The sequence below is a fragment of the Coregonus clupeaformis genome, chromosome 6, assembly GCF_020615455.1.
Source record: "Coregonus clupeaformis isolate EN_2021a chromosome 6, ASM2061545v1, whole genome shotgun sequence".
Lineage (NCBI taxonomy): Eukaryota > Metazoa > Chordata > Actinopteri > Salmoniformes > Salmonidae > Coregonus > Coregonus clupeaformis.
Window position 1 is genome coordinate 45327450 of NC_059197.1, and position 24362 is coordinate 45351811.

General features: G+C 42.8%; 1 protein-coding gene across 1 annotated transcript; it reads left to right on the forward strand.

Moving 5' to 3' along the window:
- Positions 1 to 24299, forward strand: LOC121567427 (CAP-Gly domain-containing linker protein 3). Its single transcript, XM_041877460.2, has 14 exons — positions 1 to 107; positions 7982 to 8134; positions 9386 to 9525; positions 13721 to 13814; positions 13954 to 14115; positions 14734 to 14852; positions 17077 to 17313; positions 19491 to 19626; positions 19839 to 19988; positions 20215 to 20349; positions 20469 to 20592; positions 20807 to 20874; positions 20998 to 21070; positions 21205 to 24299. The coding sequence occupies exons 2-14, from the start codon at positions 8002 to 8004 to the stop codon at positions 21257 to 21259; spliced, it is 1626 nt and encodes a 541-aa protein (XP_041733394.1). The 5' UTR covers positions 1 to 107; positions 7982 to 8001; the 3' UTR covers positions 21260 to 24299.
- Positions 24300 to 24362: the final 63 nt, after the last annotated feature.

The following is a 24362-nucleotide window of genomic DNA, read 5'->3' on the forward strand; positions in this document are numbered from 1 at the left end:
TGACGCAGGCACAGAGAAAGACCTTCGCAGCAGTATAGCAGCATCCTCAGCAGCATTGCTGAATCTTGAGGAAAAGCTTGAGATAATCAACAAGGCTTGTTTTGGAGGTAAGATGAATATCATTCATGATTACGAGATTCAAATTATTGGGTATATTTCGTTTGATTAGATTTATTTGCGTCCTGTGTTTTTCACAGCCTGTGTGTGTTTGTCTTGATACGGAGCCTAGAAAGATGGAGATGCTTTGAAACACTGTTCCATGAAATCTCACGGCCGGATGTTTTTTTCGCCCATTTTATAATATAAGCGCAAACATAAGACATCAGCGCAGATATGAAGCGTCTTCTCATTGTTATTGTATCAAATGAATAGTTGCACATGTCATGTGTATATTCCTCCAGCATCTTTCTCATTGTTTGTCAACGGGGCGTTTTTTCTCGTTGGCTGAATACACGCCCTCTCCTACGCACAAGTCACGAATTGACACATTTTCTCATATAGGCTTGACAAAAGCCGTTTCATCATGCACGTTGTAGAGCAATGTGATATGCACATTTTGCATTATTGCTCATTGCAACACTAATATGTTGTTTTTATTTATCGTTAATGACTCAAACATACAGCTCTGGCCTATTGTTTTTGTCAAATAGAGTAGGATGGCAGTAGTGTGACCCAGCCAAATGGTAAAATGATATTCATTCCATTACAATAGGAATTGAGTAGAAGATCAAAATCTGTAAGGTTTGTTGCACCGGTTTTTCTCATATTATGCTATCTGAATGTATTTGCCTCCAGGTTTTATACATCTTGTTGACTCATATGAGCACAGTTGCATAATACTTAGTCATATACAGTACTCATTTAATTAAACAAATAATGTGCTCATGCTAATAATACATCACATTTATTCCAGTGAAAATGCTGTCTGTGACTGAGACTTCATTTATAAAACACACTACTGTCAGATCAGGGGTAGGAACTAGGAGAAGCAGGGCAACTCAGAGGAGAAGATGAAGATGATGGCTGCCATTACTGGACTCTGTTAGTAGGATTGTCATAATAGGTGACAGGTATTGCACTGCACAGGTATAGTTATCTACCAGTCATCGGACCCTATGTTAATACTAAATTGTAATTATTTTGCACTATGGCCTTACCTCCATAACTTGCTACATTTGCACACACTGTATATATATTTTCTGTTGTATTTTTGACTTTATGTTTTGTTTACCCCATATGTAACTCTGTGTTTGTTTTTTTATCGCACTGCTTTGCTTTATCTTGGCCTGGTCGCAGTTGTAAATGAGAATTTGTTCTCAACTGGCTTACCTGGTTAAAGTAATAAATAAATAAATAAATATCATGGATACCCTTTGTTTCAACATAATCATTTTGGTATGTCAGGCAACGTGTTTTATCACCCATTCTGCAGTGGCTATTGATTCAGCAGCAAATCATGGGAAGCACTAAAGAAAGTATAATTAAAAGGAAGAAATAAAAGACTTGTAGGTAAGGGACAGTTGCTCCCAAATCATCCAGGCTATGATATCTCTTGGCTATGTATCCATGTTATGTATCCATATCTAAACATGACTAGGAATCCCCTCAATATGATGCAACTGAAGGAAACAGGCAACTCGTTAGAGTATCAGAAGGATGGTATCTGCCTGAGTGGGGGTTGTTCATTTGGCTTTGAGTACATGTCTGTATCACAGCAGAATTCGTCTGTGTTAATGTAGTTACCCTATGCTTAATGAATACAGCACAGACCACTGTATGGCCTCTGTTTTGCCTCACTGTTTGACCCGATAATGCTTGAGTTGGTAGATTGATACAGTAGCACAGCTGCGCAATAGGATAAGGCTTTGACTGATTGTGTGATGAGCTCTCTCTCTCTCTCTCTTTCTCCTCTCTCTCTGTCTCTCTCTCTCTCTTTCTCCTCTCTCTGTCTCTCTCTCCTCTCTCTCTGTATCTCTCTCTCTTTCTCCTCTCTCTGTCTGTCTCTCTCTCTCTCTTTCTCCTCTCTCTCTGGACTTCTTTCAAAATTCAAAAGGATTAGCAGAGGCATGGATGGACAATATAGTCTCTGTATTATATTACTTGGCAGCGTAATAATTTTCAGGCCGGATGGATCTGTTTTAGATACATGTGGTGTGCTCCCCATGTAGTCAGACTTTGGAGGAAGCAAACCTTGGACGTGACAAAAAAGACCCAGTGAATAATTTACGCTATCATATACTTTGTTCCCATTTCAATGTTGGGATAAACCGTTTCTCAGTTGTGTTAGTGGTTCTGTTATAAAGGGGTGTTTATAGCACATACACATAGCTTATTCTCTGACCCTAGATGAGAGTTTGAACATTTATTTTAGGATGGAAATCCAGTCAGGCCATATTAATGTAATAGACCAAAGGGTCCATTGTGTTTTATATCAAATTGCATTAGCATTGACATACTGATACTATAGAGCTTTTACGTACAATCGTGGTCAAACGTTTTTAGAATGACACAAATATTGGTCTTCACAAAGTTCGCTGCTTCAGTGTTATGAGATATTTTTGTCAGGTGTTACTATGGTATACTGAAGTATAATTACAAGCATTCCATAAGTGTCAAATGCTTTTATTGACAATTACATTAAGTTTATGCAAAGAGTCAATATTTGCTGTGTTGACCCTTCTTTTTCAAGACCTCTGCAATCCGCCCTGGAATGCTGTCAATTAACTTCTGGGCCACATCCTGACTAATGGCAGCCCATTCTTGCATAATCAATGCTTGGAGTTTGTCAGAATTTGTGGGGTTTTGTTTGTCCACCCGCCTCTTGAGGATCGACCACAAGTTCTCAATGGGATTAAGGTCTGGGGAGTTTCCTGGCCATGTTCCCAGAGCCACTTAGTTATCACTTTTGCCTTATGGCAAGGTGCTCCATCATTCTGGAAAAGGCATGGTCGTCACCAAACTGTTCTTGGATGGTTGGGAGAAGTTGCTCTCGGAGGATGTGGTGGTACCATTCTTTATTCATGGCTGTGTTCTTAGGCAAAATTGTGAGTGAACCCACTCCCTTGGCTGAGAAGCAACCCCACACATGAATGGTCTCAGGATGCTTTACTGTTGGCATGACACAGGACTGATGGTAGCGCTCACCTTGTCTTCTCCGGACAAGGTGTTTTCCGGATGCCCCAAACAATCAGAAAGGGGAATCATCAGAGAAAATGACTTTACCCCAGTCCTCAGCAGTCCAATCCCTGTACCTTTTGCAGAATATCAGTCTGTCCCTGATGTTTTTCCTGGAGAGAAGTGGCTTCTTTGCTGCCCTTCTTGACACCAGGCCATCCTCCAAAAGTCTTCGCCTCACTGTGCGTGCAGATGCACTCACACCTGCCTGCTGTCATTCCTGAGCAAGCTCTGCACTGGTGGTGCCCCGATCCCGCAGCTGAATCAACTTTAGGAGACGGTCCTGGTGCTTGCTGGACTTTCTTGGGCGCCCTGAAGCCTTCTTCACAACAATTGAACCTCTCTCCTTGAAGTTGTTGATGATCCGATAAATGGTTGATTTAGGTGCAATCTTACTAGCAGCAATATCCTTGCCTGTGAAGCCCTTTTTGTGCAAAGCAATGATGACGGCAAGTGTTTCCTTGCAGGTAACCATGGTTAACAGAGGAAGAACAATGATTTCAAGCACCACCCTCATTTTAAAGCTTCCAGTCTGTTATTCTAACTCAATCAGCATGACAGAGTGATCTCCAGCCTTGTCCTCGTCAAAACACTCTCACCTGAGTTAACGAGAGAATCAATGACATGATGGCAGCTGGTCCTTTTGTGGCAGGGCTGAAATGCAGTGGAAATGTTTTTTGGGGATTAAGTTCATTTTCATGGCAAAGAGGGACTTTGCAATTAATTGCAATTTATCTGATCACTCTTCATGACATTCTGGAGTATATGCAAATTGCCATCATCAAAACTGAGGCAGCAGACTTTGTGAAAATTAGTATTTGTGTCATTCTCAACTTATGACCACGATTGTAGATGTTTTACTGTTTGTTCAGCAGCACCTTAGAAATGAGTGCTGCAATGTCCAACACATAATGTACAGTACATGCATCCCTGATTTCCCATAGTCAGGACGGATGTGCGAGATCTGCTGCTGCATATACTATTTGTAAAATATAGCTCAGCCCTTTTTAAAATTGTAATAAAAAAATATATATTTAACCTTTATTTAACCAGGTAAGCCAGTTGAGAACAAGTTCTCATTTACAACTGCGACCTGGCCAAGATAAAGCAAAGCAGTGCGATAAAAACAACAACAACACAGAGTTACATATGGAATAAACAAAACGTACAGTCAATAACACAGAAAATCTATATACAGTGGGGAGAACAAGTATTTGATACACTGCCGATTTTGCAGGTTTTCCTACTTACAAAGCATGTAGAGGTCTGTAATTGTTATCATAGGTACACTTCAACTGTGAGAGACAGAATCTAAAACAAAAATCCAGAAAATCACATTGTATGATTTTTAAGTAATTAATTTGGATTTTATTGCATGACATAAGTATTTGATCACCTACCAACCAGTAAGAATTCCGGCTCTCACAGACCTGTTAGTTTTTCTTTAAGAAGCCCTCCTGTTCTCCACTCATTACCTTTATTAACTGCACCTGTTTGAACTCGTTACCTGTATAAAAGACACCTGTCCACACATTCAATCAAACAGACTCCAACCTCTCCACAATGGCCAAGACCAGAGAGCTGTGTAAGGACATCAGGGATACAATTGTAGACCTGCACAAGGCTGGGATGGGCTACAGGACAATAGGCAAGCAGCTTGGTGAGAAGGCAACAACTGTTGGCGCAATTATTAGAAAATGGAAGAAGTTCAAGATGACGGTCAATCACCCTCGGTCTGGGGCTCCATGCAAGATCTCACCTTGTGGGGCATCAATGATCATGAGGAAGGTGAGGGATCAGTCCAGAACTACACGGCAGGACCTGGTCAATGACCTGAAGAGAGCTGGGACCACAGTCTCAAAGAAAACCATTAGTAACACACCACGCCGTCATGGATTAAAATCCTGCAGTGCATGCAAGGTCCCTCTGCTCAAGCCAGCGCATGTCCAGGCCCGTCTGAAGTTTGCCAATGACCATCTGGATGATCCAGAGGAGGAATGGGAGAAGGTCATGTGGTCTGATGAGACAAAAATAGAGCTTTTTGGTCTAAACTCCACTCGCCGTGTTTGGAGGAAGAAGAAGGATGAGTACAACCCCAAGAACACCATCCCAACCGTGAAGCATGGAGGTGGAAACATCATTCTTTGGGGATGCTTTTCTGCAAAGGGGACAGGACGACTGCACCGTATTGAGGGGAGGATGGATGGGGCCATGTATCCCGAGATCTTGGCCAACAACCTCCTTCCCTCAATAAGAGCATTGAAGATGGGTCGTGGCTGGGTCTTCCAGCATGACAACGACCCGAAACACACAGCCAGGGCAACTAAGGAGTGGCTCCGTAAGAAGCATCTCAAGGTCCTGGAGTGGCCTAGCCAGTCTCCAGACCTGAACCCAATAGAACATCTTTGGAGGGAGCTGAAAGTCCGTATTGCCCAGCGACAGCCCCGAAACCTGAAGGATCTGGAGAAGGTCTGTATGGAGGAGTGGGCCAAAATCCCTGCTGCAGTGTGTGCAAACCTGGTCAAGACCTACAGGAAACGTATGATCTCTGTAATTGCAAACAAAGGTTTCTGTACCAAATATTAAGTTCTGCTTTTCTGATGTATCAAATACTTATGTCATGCAATACAATGCAAATTATATATATTACTTAAAAATCATACAATTTGATTTTCTGGATTTTTGTTTTAGATTCTGTCTCTCACAGTTGAAGTGTACCTATGATAAAAATTACAGACCTCTACATGCTTTGTAAGTAGGAAAACCTGCAAAATCGGCAGTGTATCAAATACTTGTTCTCCCCACTGTACAGTGTGTGCAAATGTAGTAAGTTATGGAGGTAAGGCAATAAATAGGCCATAGTGCAAAATAATTACAATTTAGTATTAACACTGGAGTGATAGATGAGCAGAAGATGATGTGCAAATAGAGATACTGGGGTGCAAATGAGCAAAATAAATAACAAAGTAAATAACAATATGGGGATGAGGTAGTTGGATGGGCTAATTACAGATGGGCTGTGTACAGGTGCAGTGATCGGTAAGCTGCTCTGACAACTGATGCTTAAAGTTAGTGAGGGAGATAAGTGTCTCCAGCTTCAGAGATTTTTGCAGTTTGTTCCAGTCATTTGCAGCAGAGAACTGGAAGGAATGGCAGCCAAAGGAGGTGTTGGCTTTGGGGATGACCAGTGAGATATACCTGCTGGAACGCATAATATGGGTGGGTGTTGCTATGGTGACCAATGATCTAAGATAAGGCGGGGATTTGCCTAGAAGTGATTTATAGATGACCTGGAGCCAGTGGGTTTGTCGACGAATATGTAGTGAGGGCCAGCCAACGAGAGCGTACAGGTCACAATGGTGGGTAGTATATGGGGCTTTGGTGACAAAACGGATGGCAATGTGATAGACTACATCCAATTTGCTGAGTAGAGTGTTGGAAGCTATTTTGTAAATGACATCGCTGAAGTCAAGGATCGGTAGGATAGTCAGTTTTACGAGGGCATGTTTAGCAGCATGAGTGAAGGAGGCTTTGTTGCGAAATAGGAAGCCGATTCTAGATTTAACTTTGAATTGGAGATGCTTAATGTGAGTCTGGAAGGAGAGTTTACGGTCTAACCAGACACCTAGGTATTTGTAGTTGTCCACATATTCTAAGTCAGACCCGCCGAGAGTAGTGATTCTAGTCGGGCGGGCGGGTGCAAGCAGCGTTCGATTGAAGAGCATGCATTTAGTTTTACTAGCGTTTAAGAGCAGTTGGAGGCCACGGAAGGAGTGTTGTATTGCATTGAAGCTCATTTGGAGGTTTGTTAACACAGTGTCCAATGAAGGGCCAGATGTATACAAAATGGTGTCGTCTGCATAGGGGTGGATCTGAGAGTCACATTTTTTACATTGACATTTTAGTCATTTAGCAGACACTCTTATCCAGAGCGACTTACAGTTAGTGAGTGCATACATTTTTCATACTGGCCCCCCATGGGAAACGAACCCACAACCCTGGCGTTGCAAACGCCATGCTCTACCAACTGAGCTACACGGCATGGGCAAGTTGCAGCGGAGGGTGCAGAGCTGGTGGCCGGGGTAGGGGTAGCCAGGTGGAAAGCATGGCCAGCCGTAGCAAAATGCTTATTCAAATTCTCGATTATCGTAGATTTATCGGTGGTGACAGTGTTTCCTAGCCTCAGTGCAGTGGGTAGCTGGGAGGAGGTGCTCTTATTCTCCATGGACTTTACAGTGTCCCAAAACGTTTTGGAGTTAGTGCTACAGGATGCACATTTCTGTTTGAAAAAGCTAGCCTTTGCTTTCCTAACTTGTGTATATTGGTTGTGTATATTGGTTCCTGACTTCCCTGAAAAGTTGCATATCGCGGGGGCTGTTCGATGCTAATGCAGTACGCCAGAACGCAGTACGCCTTTAGCTATGTCCAGAGCAATGATGGACATTAAGACTTAGCATTAGCATGCACTGACATGGTACAATAAATTAGCCTGCCTGTTAGCCTGTCTGCTCCCTGAGTGTCCTCATCTTTTGTCAGTATGTGCAGTTATCAGTGAGTCACTACTGACCATCTCTCACAGGCCCTAGAGCCGAACATAGAGCCTGTCTGCTCTGGGAGAGGCATCTGCAGGGTATAGACTAGCCAGAGTAGATAGGCTGCCATGGGAACAAGACTCTTATAAGCAACTACTTCATGTGACTCTTGGCTGAGTCACAGACGTATGCCAACTGTTCAGAGAAACCTGCGATGGAGCTGTTTGTTTTGTAGTGCCACTCAAGGAATGTTTGTCATCCATCTTGTTTTCCAGGCCCGGCAACATCTAGCAGAATGACTAAAGAGCAGACTGCCAAGGTGGATGAGGAGGCCCAGCCGGCCTCTGAGTACCAGAGCCCAGTTCACGAGCCCCGGAAGAGGCCAATGGTCCACCCATCTGCCCAGGCCCCCCTCCCCAAAGACTATGGTGGGTCCTAGACCTCAGGCTCCAGGGCCCATATTTACATTTACATTTACGTCATTTAGCAGACGCTCTTATCCAGAGCGACTTACAAATTGGTGCATTCACCTTATAGCCAGTGGGATAACCACTTTACAATATATATATATTTTTTTTTTTGGGGGGGGTAAGGGTGGGGTAGAAGGATTACTTTATCCTATCCCAGGTATTCCTTAAAGAGGTGGGGTTTCAAGTGTCTCCGGAAGGTGGTGAGTGACTCCGCCGTCCTGGCGTCGTGAGGGAGCTTGTTCCACCATTGGGGTGCCAGAGCAGCGAACATTCACAAGAAGTGTCTCATAGTAGGAGTGCTGATCTAGGATCAGTTTTACTTTTTAGATCATAATGAATAAGATTATATGGACGGGGTGACCAGATCCCAGATCAGCACTTTGGGACGTTTTGTGAATACAGGCCAAGGCCCTTTGTTAATGCTCCCTACTCAACACTGCTTTATATGTAACAGTGGATTTTGGGCTCTGGGCCATGTGCTGCTGTAGCCTTGGTCCACAAAGAGCCTTACACCAAGCACAGACCACTGCCTGGTCAAAACAACCTCTGCAGATTCATAGAAACATAATGAAAAGATGTTATAAAATGTATATGATGATAAATTAGTGAACAAGGACTTTTATAGCATGTTATTGATCCTTTTAGTAGATGGATCTTGGCTTTGGGGCTGTTATATGCAAACAGTATGCTACTGCTGGACTTATTCCACTCTATGCCAATGAATGTAAGTGGTTTCTGCAGGCTAAAATGATGTGAAGCTTTTTTTTTCAGTTTGCCCACAAGCTTCAATGCATTTATTATGATGGTGTATTATAAAAAACAAAGTAAGATCAATTGTGTTATTACAGTGCAACGTTTCCACTTTGGTAGGGCTTCAATCTACCACATGCTGCTTTTAGAAACAGTGCTTTTAAACAGGACAGAAAGATTGGATGTCCCACAGAGAAAACTCCATAAGTAATTAAATAGAGTGCACTAACAGGCCTACTGGAAAATACAACCCAAATATATATATATATATATATATATATATATATATATATATATTTTTTTTTTTTTATATAATAAGAAAATATGATATTTAATGTCACACATTCAGAATGAGTCAATATGCTGTCTGGACAAGAACGGAAAATGGCAAGAGAGGCACATTTAATACTGATTTGATGAAGAGGGTAATTATCTTGTTGGCATTCCCTACCATTCCAGTCTTCACATTCTTTGACCCAAATGATCCTGCATGTCTGGAGATCCTGCTGGATCCGCGCACCACCATCCCAGAGCTGTTCGCCATCATCCGTCAGTGGGTCCCACAGGTCCAGCACAAGATCGACCTCATCGGAAACGAGGTGAGTTACTGCCAGTAGGATTTTCAGCAGACAACAGGCCTGAATACAGCTCAGACACAACACTGGCAGAAACATAAAGATATTTGTAGAAAGCTATAGGCCTAGACCAGGGATGGGCAACTTTGATGGGGGTGGAGGCCACAAAAAATCTGAACTCATCATGAGGGGCCGCAGTGGCTCACGGATCTGCACCCACATTCATACCCACACATGCCGTCAGAGCCGGCCCTAGCCTTTTGGGGGCCCCAAGTTAAATTTTGTTGGGCGGGCCCTACTTTGCGAGCAAAACATTTTGCTGCTCTTGACAGCGGAAAGGAAAAATGTACGTTTTAAAGTACATTTCCTGAAATTCTACACATTTTACCATGGGGTGTAGAAAAAATATTACAGTTATAAAGAAAGTTTGCTGCAATTCTACACGTTTTGCCATGGGGCGGTGAGAAAAATTTGCAGTTTTACAGCCAGTATCCTGTAATTCTACACATTGTGCCATAGGGTGGAGAGAAATGTTTGCAGTTTTTAATATGATATCTGAGTGAGAGTGACTAACTAAATCAATGGGGGCCACCCAGTCGGTAATTCGGCTATGATTAATACAAGTTTAGGTAGCTGGCTAGACTAATTTACCAATCTGAAAAATGTTAGCTGACATGGGCTAGTTGAGTGACTGTCCGACTGACATAACAGTAAAAAACTGCTGATGCACAATCAAATTTGCACCTTGTGTATTCTAATATTTTAACTCTCAACAATAAGTTGAGATCCCGACTGAGTTCCTAAAAACTTGAGTTATGAGTTCCTTTTTTTGTGGAAATTTATCCGCGAGCCTACAAAAGAGGTGGGACGCCAGTTGCCCATCCCTGGCCTACACGCATTAGTACTGGTGCCAAATCTTCTGAATGTTCCAAACGTTGAATTTGGCGTTCCACAAGGCTCTGTGCTTGGACCCATATAATTGTGATACAGTATAACAGACAGATACAGTATATTACTGCATAGTGCACCAAAGATACAGGTCTCCAACCAAAATACAATACACACAGGAAACAAAATACACCATGCAGTCATTAGTTGAAGAGAGCATGGAACCGCTCATCAACATACTGTAACACACAACAATGCACACCTTTTAGCCCAAATTCATTGGAGTCTCATTAACAATTTCAATGTATTAAACCTTTAATATCTAAAGAGCAGTGGCCTTTCAGCTGCATGCAACCCTCTACAGTTGGTCACCATCACCACATGCTGCATTTGCAGTAAGGAGAGAAGTCCATCGGTCTGTGCTCAGCTTGCTACTCTGCTCTCATGCTCTTAAGAGCTGCCAACAGGGCAGAGGCATCAACTTCCTTGATCCCTGGAGGAATGCAGTCGATGCGGGCCTAGTAATTGTGTTGTTCACCTGCTCTTTGTGGTGAACTCCTGCGGCTCTGAGCCGGTCAGCAACGGTGCACTTGGCCAAGGTCCTGCTAATAGATTACAGACTTGTTATCACACTAACCTAATAAGATAGTGTTTTTTGACAAATCCACTAGTAGAGCCTCAACTTTGCTAAGGTACCCCAAGGTGTTGTGTAAGTCATGCCTCCAACTGAAGCTAAAGCCACCAAGCCTCCCATAATAAAGATCCCATTATAAGAAAACCCATTAAGGCACAAGGCAAACATAAGATGAGTATTTCCCAATCCCATGCCCATACACAGCACATGCTTATTCAACAACACATACTGTGTATGGGCATGGGACTGGGAAATACTCATCTTATGTTTGCCTTGTGCCTTAATGGGTTTTCTTATAATGGGATCTTTATTATGGGAGGCTTGGTGGTGTCACGAGTGTCAGTGTAATGCGGTGGGTCGAAGTCAGGCGCAGGACACAGAACTCGAAGAAACGTACTTTACTGAGAAATGAGTAAAGAATACAATACAGAAATCTCTCCACACAGGGAGGAACTAACCCGCTCACAAACGACACAAGAAATGAAAACAACCACGCACAAAACACATTGGGAGCCACTGGGTTAAATAGGGAAGGCGTGATTACAATAATGGGCCACAGGTGTGTGACAATAGACAACAGGTGCAACATAGAAACATAGAACATAGATCGGCAGTAGCTAGTATTCCGGTGACGACGAACGCCGAAGCCTGCCCGAGCAAGGAGGAGGGGCAGCCTCGGCAGAATCCGTGACAGGTGGCTTTGGCTTCAGTTGGAGGCATGACTTACACAACACCTTGGGGCACCTTAGCAAAGTTTAGGCTCTACTAGTGGATTTTTCAAAAACACCTTCTTACTAAGGATGTTGTCATGTAAGGTGTAGTTTATGTTTCAGTTGATTCCCTTTATATTGCTGTTGCTCAGATGAAAGTGCACAGCTTTAGCGCAGGACCAACCATTACTGCAATTTGAGTAGTGGTAATGTGACCATGGGAGCAGGAACTCTCATAACCCTGAAGAGGAAGAGTGATGAGGGTGGGATGTGAATCAACATAAAGTATGCATACTTCACGTTTCAGACTCATTTCCTAATCCCGCCCTACTATCTTGGAGAGAGAGAAGATATGCCCCATAAAAACACATCTACACACACATACAAATACACACTCTTAGTTAACTCGGTTTCCTCTTTAGTGTTAGGATTGATCGTAAAGTCTGCCTCAGTTCCTGGGTGTCCCCCGGGACGCCATGATGGCTGTGATTGATGGCTGAGATAATAGGGTCTTTCCATTACCCAGACAGGCTCTGCACTAAGACAGACTCTAAATCAGACCAGGCTGTCAGATATGGGCAAAGAACCACTCCGCTGCACTCTCAGTAAACAACCTCAGCCCTCTGGCAAATAGTCAATGTCTTTTTGAGAGTATTTGTATTAACAGAGATGCATTGACTTATCTGCAAAAGGCCTATGTGGGTGTAGGCTTTTGCTCAAATCAAAGCAGTAACGCACCTGATTCAACCTAACAAGGTCGTAAATGAAGTTGAATCAGATGTGTATGGCTTTGGCGCGTACAGGTTGGACACCGCTTCTTTACAAGCTACTTGGACAGTAAGAATTTCCACCAATATCAGTTACTAACCCCAAATTCCTTTTCGACAGTGTTAGCCTCGTGTTAGCACTGCAGCTACAGGGATCCATCTTATAGAATCCATGTTGGATTCATGTTGAATCATGAAAGTGTGCATGGTGGTGTCATCGTTATGCCTCAGGAGATGACCTGTCTGATAATATCATGTTAATTCAGTTGGACTACATGTCTCTGTATGAAAAGGCATAATGTCAGGGCTTGAGGAGAGTGTGCTCATTTCATCTCTCTTGATTGACACTGGTGGATAATGAACTATCCCGAGATAGTTGCTAGTCCAGTTCAGGAATCAGGATGGGTCCTTTTTCACTTGTCACTCGGCACCCGTCACTGCTGTCTGTTTGCACCAGAGGAGAGAGCTAATTAACTGGAGTTTCACTGCTTCTTCAATCTTCACCATTGGGAATATGGCTTTACATAGCACATCTGACACTCAGCAAGACGTTGATGGAGGTTATTTGACATTGTAAAGGCTGCCATGAATAGTTTGCTATTATCTCCTATTGGTACTATTTTCAATGTACCACGTACAAGCTTAGATATTCAGTTGAAACAGCATAGTAAATTGATGTCACTTCCAGTAACGACTGCCATCATTTCAATATTTGTGTCCCTCAAATGTTTTACCTATCCAAAATGGCTGCCAGTTCCTCATGTATGCTACTCAGCAATGATAGCCTCTGATGAAATTGCAATGCAGTGGAAATGAACGTAGCGCTTAATTCATGACACAGCAGGAAGCCATCCTCACCTTCCTCATCATTAGAGTTCAATAACACGTGTCGTGTCGACTGTGCTAATTGGGTGTGAATGGCTCATCCTGCTAATGTGGCTACGCTAAGCACAGGGAGCATCTCTCAGAGAGATGAGAGGCTATGGCCCTGGGGTGGTGTGGTCTTTATGTGTGGTGTGAGTGATGGCTGGCCTTAGTGTTTCATAGTGTTTTAAAAGGCATCTGATAGTAATATATACTGTAATATAGTAATATAGTACTGCTCTCTCTGCCTTTCCCATAGCCTCTCTTTCACTCTATCTCTCTCTCTCTCTCTCTCTCTCTCTCTCTCTCTCTCTCTCTCTCTCTCAGTTCACTGAACAATCCTTGTCTCCTCTTAGATCTTGAAGCGTGGTTGCCATGTCAACGACCGTGACGGACTGACAGACATGACCTTGCTCCACTACAGTTGCAAAGCCGGGGCCCATGGAGTCGGTGAGACTCTCAAACCCTCAACTGATTGTTCATTTCAAATGTCTGAATCCTCAATAAAGCTTTCATAAAATAAAGTGTTTTTAGCTTAAGATTTACTGTAGTTTCCTACAAATTTTGTCCATCGTGTGACCCCGTCCAGGTGACCCTGTCGCTGCCCTCAGGCTGTCCAATCAGCTAATTTCCCTGGGGGCAGACGTGAGTCTCCGCAGCCGCTGGACCAACATGAACGCCCTGCACTACGCAGCCTACTTCGACGTGCCAGAGCTGATTCGCATTCTCCTCAAGGCCTCCAAACCCAAAGGTGAGTAGCATCAACACAACTCATGTAGTCTACCTAGCCAACTAACAATATAGTCAGTCCTCATGAGCTGTTGGAGACGAATAAACCTCCCCAAACACTCCCCAGACAACTTTCCTCACCCTGTTCGTACACTCACTCAAATACTGCACACACACACACACTCCAAAGCTCCTGCTTGGGCCTGTCTTGTCAGTTATGTCATGCTCCTCCTGTATGTCCTGTATGTTGCTGTATGTCACCTCCCTCCCCTCCCTGGACTTCCAATCAGAACTAACACTCCATTCAGCCCCTACCAGCATTGACCCAAGGCCATTTCATTAACTCCTACATTGATTTGTCATCGCTCCACCACACTGACCATTGATTTGTCATCACTCCACCACACTGACCATTGATTGCGGCCGTATTGTTATTTTCCTGTCTACGGACCACGAGACTGCAAAGAGAAGGAATTGGTAATGCTTTCAGAGACCCCTAGGAGAAGGAATTGGTAACGCTTTCAGAAACCCCTATGGGAAGAAATTGGTTACGCTTTCAGAATAAAACTAAGATAATAGCTGACTTTGGCAATACAATTCAGATTGATTTGATCTGAAGCTGGTTGTACTGTCTCTGTAGTGCTGAATTCCACCTGCAGTGACTTCCACCATGGCACAGCCCTGCACATCGCTGCCTCCAACCTGTGTCTGGGATCAGTCCAGTGTCTGCTAGAGCATGGAGCCAACCCCACTGTCAGGGTAAGAGCACTATTGACTGTCTAGACCTCTGTTTTGTATGTCTCTTTCTCATGGTAACTAACTACAGACAGAAGTGCTGAAATTGAATATGGCGTATACACTCACTGGACAGTTTATTAGGTACACCACCCCGTTCACGAAGATTGATCACTCCTACAGACAGTGAGTCTTATGGCCTGATATATATAGAAGGCGGACAGGCATCGAGTCATTCAGTTACTGTTCGATTGAATGTTAGAATGGGCAAGACGACTGACCTAAGCGACTTTGAGCGTGGTATGATCGTCGGTGCCAGGCGCGCCAGATCTAGTATCTCAGAAACAGCTGCCCTCATGGGCTTTTCACGCACGACAGTGTCTAGGGTTTACCAAGAATGGTGTGACAATCAAAAAACATCCAATCAGCAGCAGTCCTGTGGGCAAAAACAGCTTGTTGATGAGAGGTCAAAGGAGAATAGCAAGAATCGTGCAAGCTACACTCTTAGAAAAAAGTGTTCAACATGGAACCCAAAAGGGTTCTACCTGGAACCAAAAAGGGTTCTTCAAAGGGTTCTCCTATGGGGACAGCCAAAGAACCCTTTAAGGTTCTAGATAGCACCTTTTCTTCTAAGAGTGTAACAGGCGGGCAACATACAGAGAAATAACGCCGCAGTACAACAGTGGTGTGCAGAACAGCATCTCCGAATGCACAACTCGTCGATCCTTGTCATGGATAGGCTATTGCAGCAGACGACCACACCGGGTTCCACTCCTATCAGCTAAAAACAAGAAGAAGCCGCTCCAGTGGGCACGCGATCACCGACACTGGACAATTGAGGAGTGGAAAAACATAGCCTGGAACATGACAGCGAGTTCAGTTTACTTAAGTGGCCTGCGCAGTCCCCAGATGTCAACCCAATAGAGCATCTTTGGGTTGAGATGGAACGGGCTGTTCGCAGCATGAATGTACCGCCGTCCAATCTGCAGCAACTGCGTGATGTCATTGCGTCAGCATGGACCAACATCCCTGTGGAACGTTTCCGACACCTTGTGGAATGCTCAGAAGAATTCAGGCTGTTCTGGAGGCAAAAGGGGGTACGACCCGTTACTAGATAGGTGTACCTAATAGAATGGGTGTACATCTGAGGTTTCATGTCCTCTTTGATATGATAACTTTCATGGTAACTTAAAGGGGGGCTGAACTTCCTGATTTGGCCTCATTTTTCAGCTTGGTCATTAAGAAATGACTGAAGCCAAACGAGAGTTGTCTTGGGGGGGTGGTTTAATGTGTGTGTCTCTTTTGTGTGTGTTTGTATGTGGCAAGCAGACTATGGTTTGTACATTAACTCTCCCAAAACAGTACACAGTTACAGTCACTCACCCTTCTAGATAACTTGAAACAGTCTAACCAGGTCTTGTGTCTTGAAGTCGCCTAGGAAAGCTATTGCTAGCCAACTTCTTTCACCAATTAGCTTCAGCCAGCTGGTGTGCGACCATGGCAAATTAGTTTGACATTGGATAACTCTGGGGCTTGTTAGGGACCGTCAATAAATTACACAATGTAAATGGCACAATAGTTTAGTTGTCTCATTAAATTATTTCAATATTTGTATATGAATTTCTACAATTTATAGTTGGTTTGAAGTTGTTATGTCATTGAAATTTGGAGCTATTGGCATTTTAACATATTGTCCCATGTACATTGTGTAATTTACTGATGGTCCCTAACTAGCCCCATAGGGCTATCAAATGTCAAACCAAATTGACCATGGACATTTAATGAGGTCTCGTGCAGCTGTGCTCCGAATTGATGGTTACTTGGGTGCTGCCAGCTGTAGGCATGTGGGCAGGATTTAAATAAACCCAACCAAAGGAAAACTGTTACAGTACCCTTCATTCCGTGACATACAATTTTTTCCTATCATCTCGCAAATCTCAGTTTTGGATGAGACTGACTTTATGACCAAACTATCCTATTTACACTTTGTAGTAAATTTTGACACTAGAATAAATGTTTCTGACTCATATCGATGCCACATAGGCCATTTTTTGAAAATGAGAAGTTGCTTTTTAGGGGCAGTCGCTCTTTTAAAACACTGTCTCAGATAAAAACTGATTCTGTTTTATGTGGGGATGACTTTTACACAAAACAGTAAAAATATGCCAATTTATTTATCATGTCCCTTTCTCTATCTCTCTCCCTCTCTCTCTCCCTCCCTCCTCCTCTGTCTCTCTCTCTCTGACAGAATGATAAGGGCCAGGGGCCGGCCGAGGTGGTCCCTGACCCCATGGACATGACTCTGGACAAAGCGGAGGCGGCCATGGTGGCGAAGGAGCTGAAGCAGCTGCTGCTGGACTCTGTGCCCCTCAGCTGCAACCTGCCCCGCGCCACCCTGCTCAACTACGACAACATCCCTGGCAACCTCATGCTTACCTCCATCGGCCTCAAACTGGGCGACCGTGTGGTGCTGGACGACATGAAGGTGTGTCTGTGTGTGTGTGCGGTTTGTCAGAATTGGGAGGCAAAGGGTAAGAAATGGGAGCCTCAAAGATTGGAAACAGTAAATTAAAATAAATTGCTGAATTTTGTGAGCACATTTATGTGCATGAGACCATTTAAATGGCTTTCAATGATCTTTATCTTTTTTTTTTAAGTGGCCAGTATGAGGTCTCATTCATCCTGTATGGTGGAGCCCTGCTGCTTGTTGTACTGTGTGAGAAGAGAACATGTGAATTCTAGCAAACATTTATTCCCACTTGTGTTAATACATATAGCTCCCCAAAAAATCGAGCAGTGATGAAATTGACATCTCAGCTCTGCATCACCTGAAGCAGGTGGGTAGCCCTCGACCTGTGTGTCTACTTGCATAACTGAACACAGGTGTTTTCAGGTGTATTTCCATGACTGACCGCATTACTGACTGCACTAAATGACCTAGTCTCCCTTGGTGCATTAATTTGGTATTTACTATGCATCACTAACTGCAGTTCAAAATGCATTGGAAACCTATGTGTGCCTACTGTATGTGTATTTTTATGTCTGTAATGTGCAGCTGTATTGCACTTCTCACTGTGTTCAAACATACACTGCATGACCAAATGTATGTGGACACCTGCTCGTCAAACATCTCATTCCAAAATCATGGGTATTAATATGGAGTTGGTCCCCCCTTTGCTTCTATAACAGCCTCCACTCTTCTGGGAAGGCTTTCCACTAGATGCTGGAACATTGCTGCGGGGACTTACTTCCATTCAGCCACAAGAGAATTAGTGAGGTCGGGCACTGATGTTGGGCGATTAGGCCTGGCTCGCAGTCGGCGTTCCAATTCATCCCAAAGGTGTTCGATGGGGTTGAGGTCAGGGCTCTGTGCAGGCCAGTCAAGTTCTTCCACACCGATCTCGACAAACCATTTCTGTATGGACTTTCCTTTGTACACTGGGGCATTGTCATGCTGAAACAGGAAAGGGCCTTCCCCAAACTGTTGCCACAAAGTTGGAAGCACAGAATCATCTATAATGTAATTGTATGCTGTAGCGTTAAGATGTCCCTTCACTGGAACTAAGGAACCATGAAAAACAGCCCCAGACCATTATTCCTCCTCCACCAAACTATACAGTTGGCACTATGCATTGGGGCAGGTAGCATTTTCCTGGCATCCGCCAAACCCTGATTCGTCCGTCATATTGCCAGATGGTGAAGCGTGATTCATCATTCCAGAGAACGCGTTTCCACTGCTCCAGAGTCCAATGGCGTCAAGCTTTACAGTACTCCAGCCGACACTTGGCATTGCGCATGGTGTTCTTAGGCTTGTGTGCGGCTGCTCGGCCATGGAAACCCATTTCATGAAGCTCCCGACGAACAGTTATTGTGCTGACGTTGCTTCCAGAGGCAGTTTGGAACTCGGTAGTGAGTGTTACGTGCTTCAGCACTCGGCGTTCCCGTTCTGTGAGCTTGTGTGGCCTACCACTTCGCGGCTGAGCCGTTGTTGTGCCTAGATTGTTCCACTTCACAATAACAGCACTTATAGTTGACCGGGGCAGCTCTAGCAGGGCAGAAATTTGACAAACTGACTTGTTGGAAAGGTGATATCCTATGACGGTGCCACGTTGAAAGTCACTGAGCTCTTCAGTATGGCCATTCTACTGCCAATGTTTGTCTATGGAGATTGCATGGTTGTGTGCTCGATTTTATACACCTGTCAGCAACTGGTGTGGCTGAAATAGCCGAATCCACTCATTCATTTGAAGGGGTGTCCACATACTTTTGTATATATAGTGTATGTCCTACTGACCACAACATAATCACTTAAAACATGTTATTGTGTTGAGATGTGTAGACTACTCTACTAACCATAGCCTAGTATATCAGTAGTCAAGTATGACAGAAAAATAGCAGATCAGCATGCTGCCCTGGTCTAGAGAAGTCTCTGAGACTAGTGCAGCCTACCTCAGTGCTGTGGAGAAGTGTTGTTAACTATTTAATCCTGCCTGGTATCACCTTCAATAATACAATAATAAGAATAATGTGTTTTGTTCGATGAGCCCCTGTGGGAATCAATACGGTTAATTCAATTTGATAGTCAAAATCCAATGTAAACAGGAGAGGTAAATGACAGAGCTGATATTGAATCCTGGCCCTCACACAGTCTCTCCTCCACAGACAGGCACCCTGCGCTTCTGTGGGACTACGGAGTTCGCCAGTGGCCAGTGGGTAGGGGTGGAGCTGGACGAGCCAGAGGGCAAGAACGACGGAAGTGTGGGAGGGGTGCGTTACTTCATCTGCCCCCCCAAACTGGGTAACCACCTGTTATTTCACTCACATTTTGGGAATTATTACTTAAATCTATTGTTGAAATGCGCTAAGATTTCCTTTGAGAAAAGAGCAAAGAGAAGACTTTATTTCATAACTTTTGTGTACAGGTCATTTCAGAAAAACAGCTGTGGTCAATTTTATTTGAGCTTGCAGGTTTTTTCAGGGTTTTCTCTAATCACTTCTATTGTCCTGAAGGTATCTTTGCTCCAGTGTCAAAAATCGCCAAAGCTGTTGAGCAGGCCCCCTCCTCTGTCACCTCCACACCCAAGACGCCCCGCATGGACTTCTCCCGCATCACAGGAAAGAACAAGAAAGAAAAGAAGGAAATAATGGAGAGAGAGAAAGGTAAAAGAAAGGAAAGGAAAGGGTGATATCTAATCAGTTGTACAACTGAATGCCTGTCTTCCACAAAAGAGTCTCCCCATCAAGGGCCATGGCATTCATTCTCATAGGAGCACAACGAGCCATCTGTTTATTCACAGACTTTATAACACATAAATAACACATGGTTCATAGACTTTATAACACATTATAACATGTTAACGAACATTTGATTGATTTCCTCCATCAGCTCTGAGGAAGAAGTCTATGTCCATGGCCAGTCTGGACCCAGATGGGGTTAAGGTGGAACTCGGAGACCAGGTGCTGGTTGCTGGTGTGAAGCAGGGAATCATACGCTATTACGGAAAGACAGACTTTGCCCCAGGTAGGTCTGTTGTGAAATCAAGTCACTGCAACACTGGTGGTGATATTTCTAAGAAATGTTTGACAAATGCTTAGAAATGTTTAATCAAGTTTAAAGATTGATGATGTATGTGTGTCCAGGTTACTGGTTTGGTGTGGAGCTGGAGCAGCCCACGGGAAAGCATGACGGGTCTGTTTTTGGTGTCCGCTACTTCAACTGCCAGCCCAAGTACGGCGTCTTTGCACCCCCATCTCGCGTACAGAGGTAACAGAACACCTTTAACACCTGGTTCAAAAATTGACACTAAGATAAGATAACGTAACAACTTTATTGATAAGAAAGCATTTTACAGTTACCTTTCTTATCAGTCATTGTCAGACAGAGAGCTAGACAATATACAACGTCCTCTGTTGTGATTGTAAAGTTTCATTCTGACCGTCTGGTACAATACTAAGTACTGCTGTTAATGATTTCTCAGAATCTGCGGACCAAAGGACGGTCAGAGCGGCGATGGCACGATGGTGAAAAAAGTACACCAGGTGTCTAGTAAGTATCTAAGGTCAAATCCATCCAGTCATGTTAGCCAACGTGCCACACCACCCCATGTTATGATGTACCTTCTACTCCCACTTCTGCATTCTTTCCAAAGATGTTCATTGTTTATTCTAGTGAACCAGCCAAAGCGTAAATTCAACGCGGTGAGGTCACCCAAGGACATCACGTCTGAGAGTTCAATATCCAGGTACAGTCTCTTCTTTTCCTCGCTCTGTTGTCTCTGAGTCAACAAATAGCAGATTAGAAATAAGCCCCTGTTAATGAATGTGTCCAGTGACACGTATCCCTCTTCCTCTTCCTCCTGCTCATCCTCTTCCTCAGGTTGCTGTTCTGCTGCTGGTTCCCCTGGATGCTGCGTGCTGAGATGCAGTCCTAACCACACTCTCCTTCCTCTTCCTCCACTTCAAAAGATCTACTGCTCTCCTCTTAATGTCCATCTTTCATTTGTGCTTTTCTCTGGCTGTTGCTGTCAGAATTACAGTAGTGAACCACTGCCCCCCCCTCCATGATTGCAGTCAGTCCTATAGCAAAACCTAGTGCCTTGTATTTAACTAACATCCTGCATTCCGTTTGTAACACTAATAATGAGACTAAATAATTGTAACTCGAAATCTGGGACACAAACCCTACAAAAGCAACCATCTAATAGATATAATCACTTAGTTTTTGTACGTTTCTCTATTTTGGTGTTGATTGCTTGTTGTTACCCTGTCAGAAGTTGCCAAAACCCTTAGACCAGTCAGCCAACTTCTTATGCCATGGAGCTTCTACTAGGTAACCTTTCAAATGATTAAGTACATACTGATATACTTTGACTTGCTGCTGCTTCATCCTAATTTTCAGTATTTCCGAGGAGACCAAGGGCCTCATTTATCCTCAAAGTAATACATTGTCTGTTGTGCTAAAGGGATTGATCCAAAATGTGGATGTGTGAGTCAAATCGTGTTACTAATTTATTTTCACATAAACACGCCTTTTTATTGTGAAAAGATGTGACATGAACATATGGTCATGTTCTTCTAATCTCGTATGTCCAAAAGAAAACAGGGTTTAATATTATTCAGGATTCATACATCCACTATTTCTCCACTTGCACTCTGAGATTTTTCCCAAATGTGCAGTTGGAATGATGTATATAATATTGATGTGCTTGTTAATGGGCTTGTGTAAATTGTAATATGCTCACACATGGTACAAAAATGAAGTTCCTGGTCTCCGGTAGTCTACTAAATTCTTTGAAAGATCCCTGTAAAATACTTGTTACCTGTTTTAGGGAAGGTAATGCTAGCGCGTACATATGTTAATCATAATGTCACAACTTAATTGCTGAAGGACATCTTTATCTGCACAGATAGATTCTGTACCCTTGAAAGACAATTTTCTAGCAATGGTTTAACTCGTGGTAATGTAGACACCTCTATTTGTCCATAACTGGGTCAAATAAGACTTTCCTAACTTGGTTTTAGGTGTTTATTGCACTTTGAACCAGTTGGTCTCAGATCCAAGTTATGTTAACCAAAATAGCTGCTAACCCCAAAATGTAATGGCAGGTAATGTAAGGGAAAACCACTTAGGTTAATATTGTTAAAGCTGTTGTCTTTATTGTGTAGCATGAAGTAGCAATAACTTAACTTTTGCTTAACTTTAACTTAAACATAATGTTAGCAAAAAGCTTTATTTGCCCACATTTAAGTTATTTTTAATAGAAATAGGAAATCTACAAGGGTACCACTATATACTTGTTAAAGGTAAGTTTCTTGATAAACTAGTGCCCTCCTCCCCATCTCTAGGTTCCTTGTTGCACTAATAGTGTTAATCTCAGTCTAAATCTGCACAGACAGAACACCTGCTAGCTCAGTGCTACCACAGTTTACATCCCCTGTTGGCTAGCCTCTCATGCTTCTCTCTCCTTCTCTCTCAACGTTAAGCTTTGGTAAGTTTGTGAGTGTGAGCATTAGAAAAAAAATCTGACCATCTAAACTTGTGTGCGCTTAATGTCAAAATCAATGAGTATTTGCATAAAAACAGCAATATTTAACCTGTGTACCTAGCTATGTGGATATGGATAGTGTCTTTGTCTACTTAACACTATGTAAGCACACCATGAGGGTGGAGAAAAAACACCTGAACTTGCTCCTGCACTCTCTGAACACCGTTGTGAACATCCTGTGTTAACAGCACCGTGGAACAGCAAAAAATACTCATTATCAGGAAGTGTCTAAATACTCTTGCACCCTGTCGTTTTCCGAAATTGCCACTTATACAATGTGGCACTGAACAATGTGGAACTGAACGCAACAATGTGTGGTTGTTTTGATATTGCAAGTGTAAGGTTATGACTAGGTTTGTAAGAGAGCCACTGAACAACAAGGATATTATGAGGGAGTCAGCTTCAGCTTCATTTGAACTGAATTAGGGTTATTAGTAGATCCAGTTTGAGAGAAACTCATCCATTACACCTCAAATTCATGTAATAGGATACTTAAGAACCTGTGGCAATTGGAACTTTTATCTTTTTTTATTCCATTTAATTTAATGATGACTATCTCAACACGAAGTGTTGCAAACTTTGACAGGACAGCTCACTTTGTTAAAGTCCTCTGTTAGCCAAGTATGCTAAAATTATACTGTGTCAAGAAGGACTGTGAGTTTCTTTACTATTGTCAGCATTGTTTAGTGGATATGAAAATCATCCTCACCCCATACTGAAATGCTTGATAATGAGGAAGAATACTACTTATGCTGGGAAAATGTCATTAGAATTAAATATAACGTGCAACATTGTTCATACTTACTAAATGGTTAAGTTGAATAGTTGGTTGACTGGCAGATTTAATGCTCAAGTAAAGTTGTTTGAGGCAAAGATTGACCAAAATTGTGTAGTTATTGGCAGAATGTAACACTGGTAGCATAACGTGTACCATAATATGCCAGTAGATGTCACCAATGTGTCACTTTGTAATCATCTACAACTAACAACATGACAAGAATCAACATTGATGAATCCTCCTCTCTTCAAATGTTTTGTTTATTCGAGGACATTATGAAAATTGATATAATGTTATTAAGTGGTGTACTGTCATTATTTTAAAAAAACATGTTCTTCTAAAACTTGATCTCAACGATGGTTAATTTTATTCATAGACATGTCATTGCAGTTTGTTAAAAATATATTTTGATAATTTCACTAAGTGTACTTTTATTTTCCAGTTTTATAGTGTGTTGGTGTTTGTGTCCCAAAACAGGTAATGGGGGAGGGGGGCTGTAATGTTGGATTTATTATAGTGTCATGAATAATATTCATTGCATGCTCTTTATTTTCTGAAAGTTTCTTTTTCCAACGGTGTTATCTCAGCATGAAAATGTTTATAATTACAACTGACTATGAATCTAATAAAAGTTGATGTTGTTTTCTACATTTTCTGTTGCTTGCTTTTGTTCAAACAACTTCAGAGATAAATCACTCAGAGACACATATT

Excerpts from the sequence above, each read along its gene's own strand:
- LOC121567427 (XM_041877460.2), top strand. The coding sequence starts at position 8,002 with ATGACTAAAGAGCAGACTGCCAAGGTGGATGAGGAGGCCCAGCCGGCC. Across the intron at positions 14,853-17,076 it reads GAGCCAACCCCACTGTCAGG|AATGATAAGGGCCAGGGGCC; the intron begins GTAAGAGCACTA and ends TCTCTCTGACAG. Across the intron at positions 19,627-19,838 it reads CATCTGCCCCCCCAAACTGG|GTATCTTTGCTCCAGTGTCA; the intron begins GTAACCACCTGT and ends ATTGTCCTGAAG.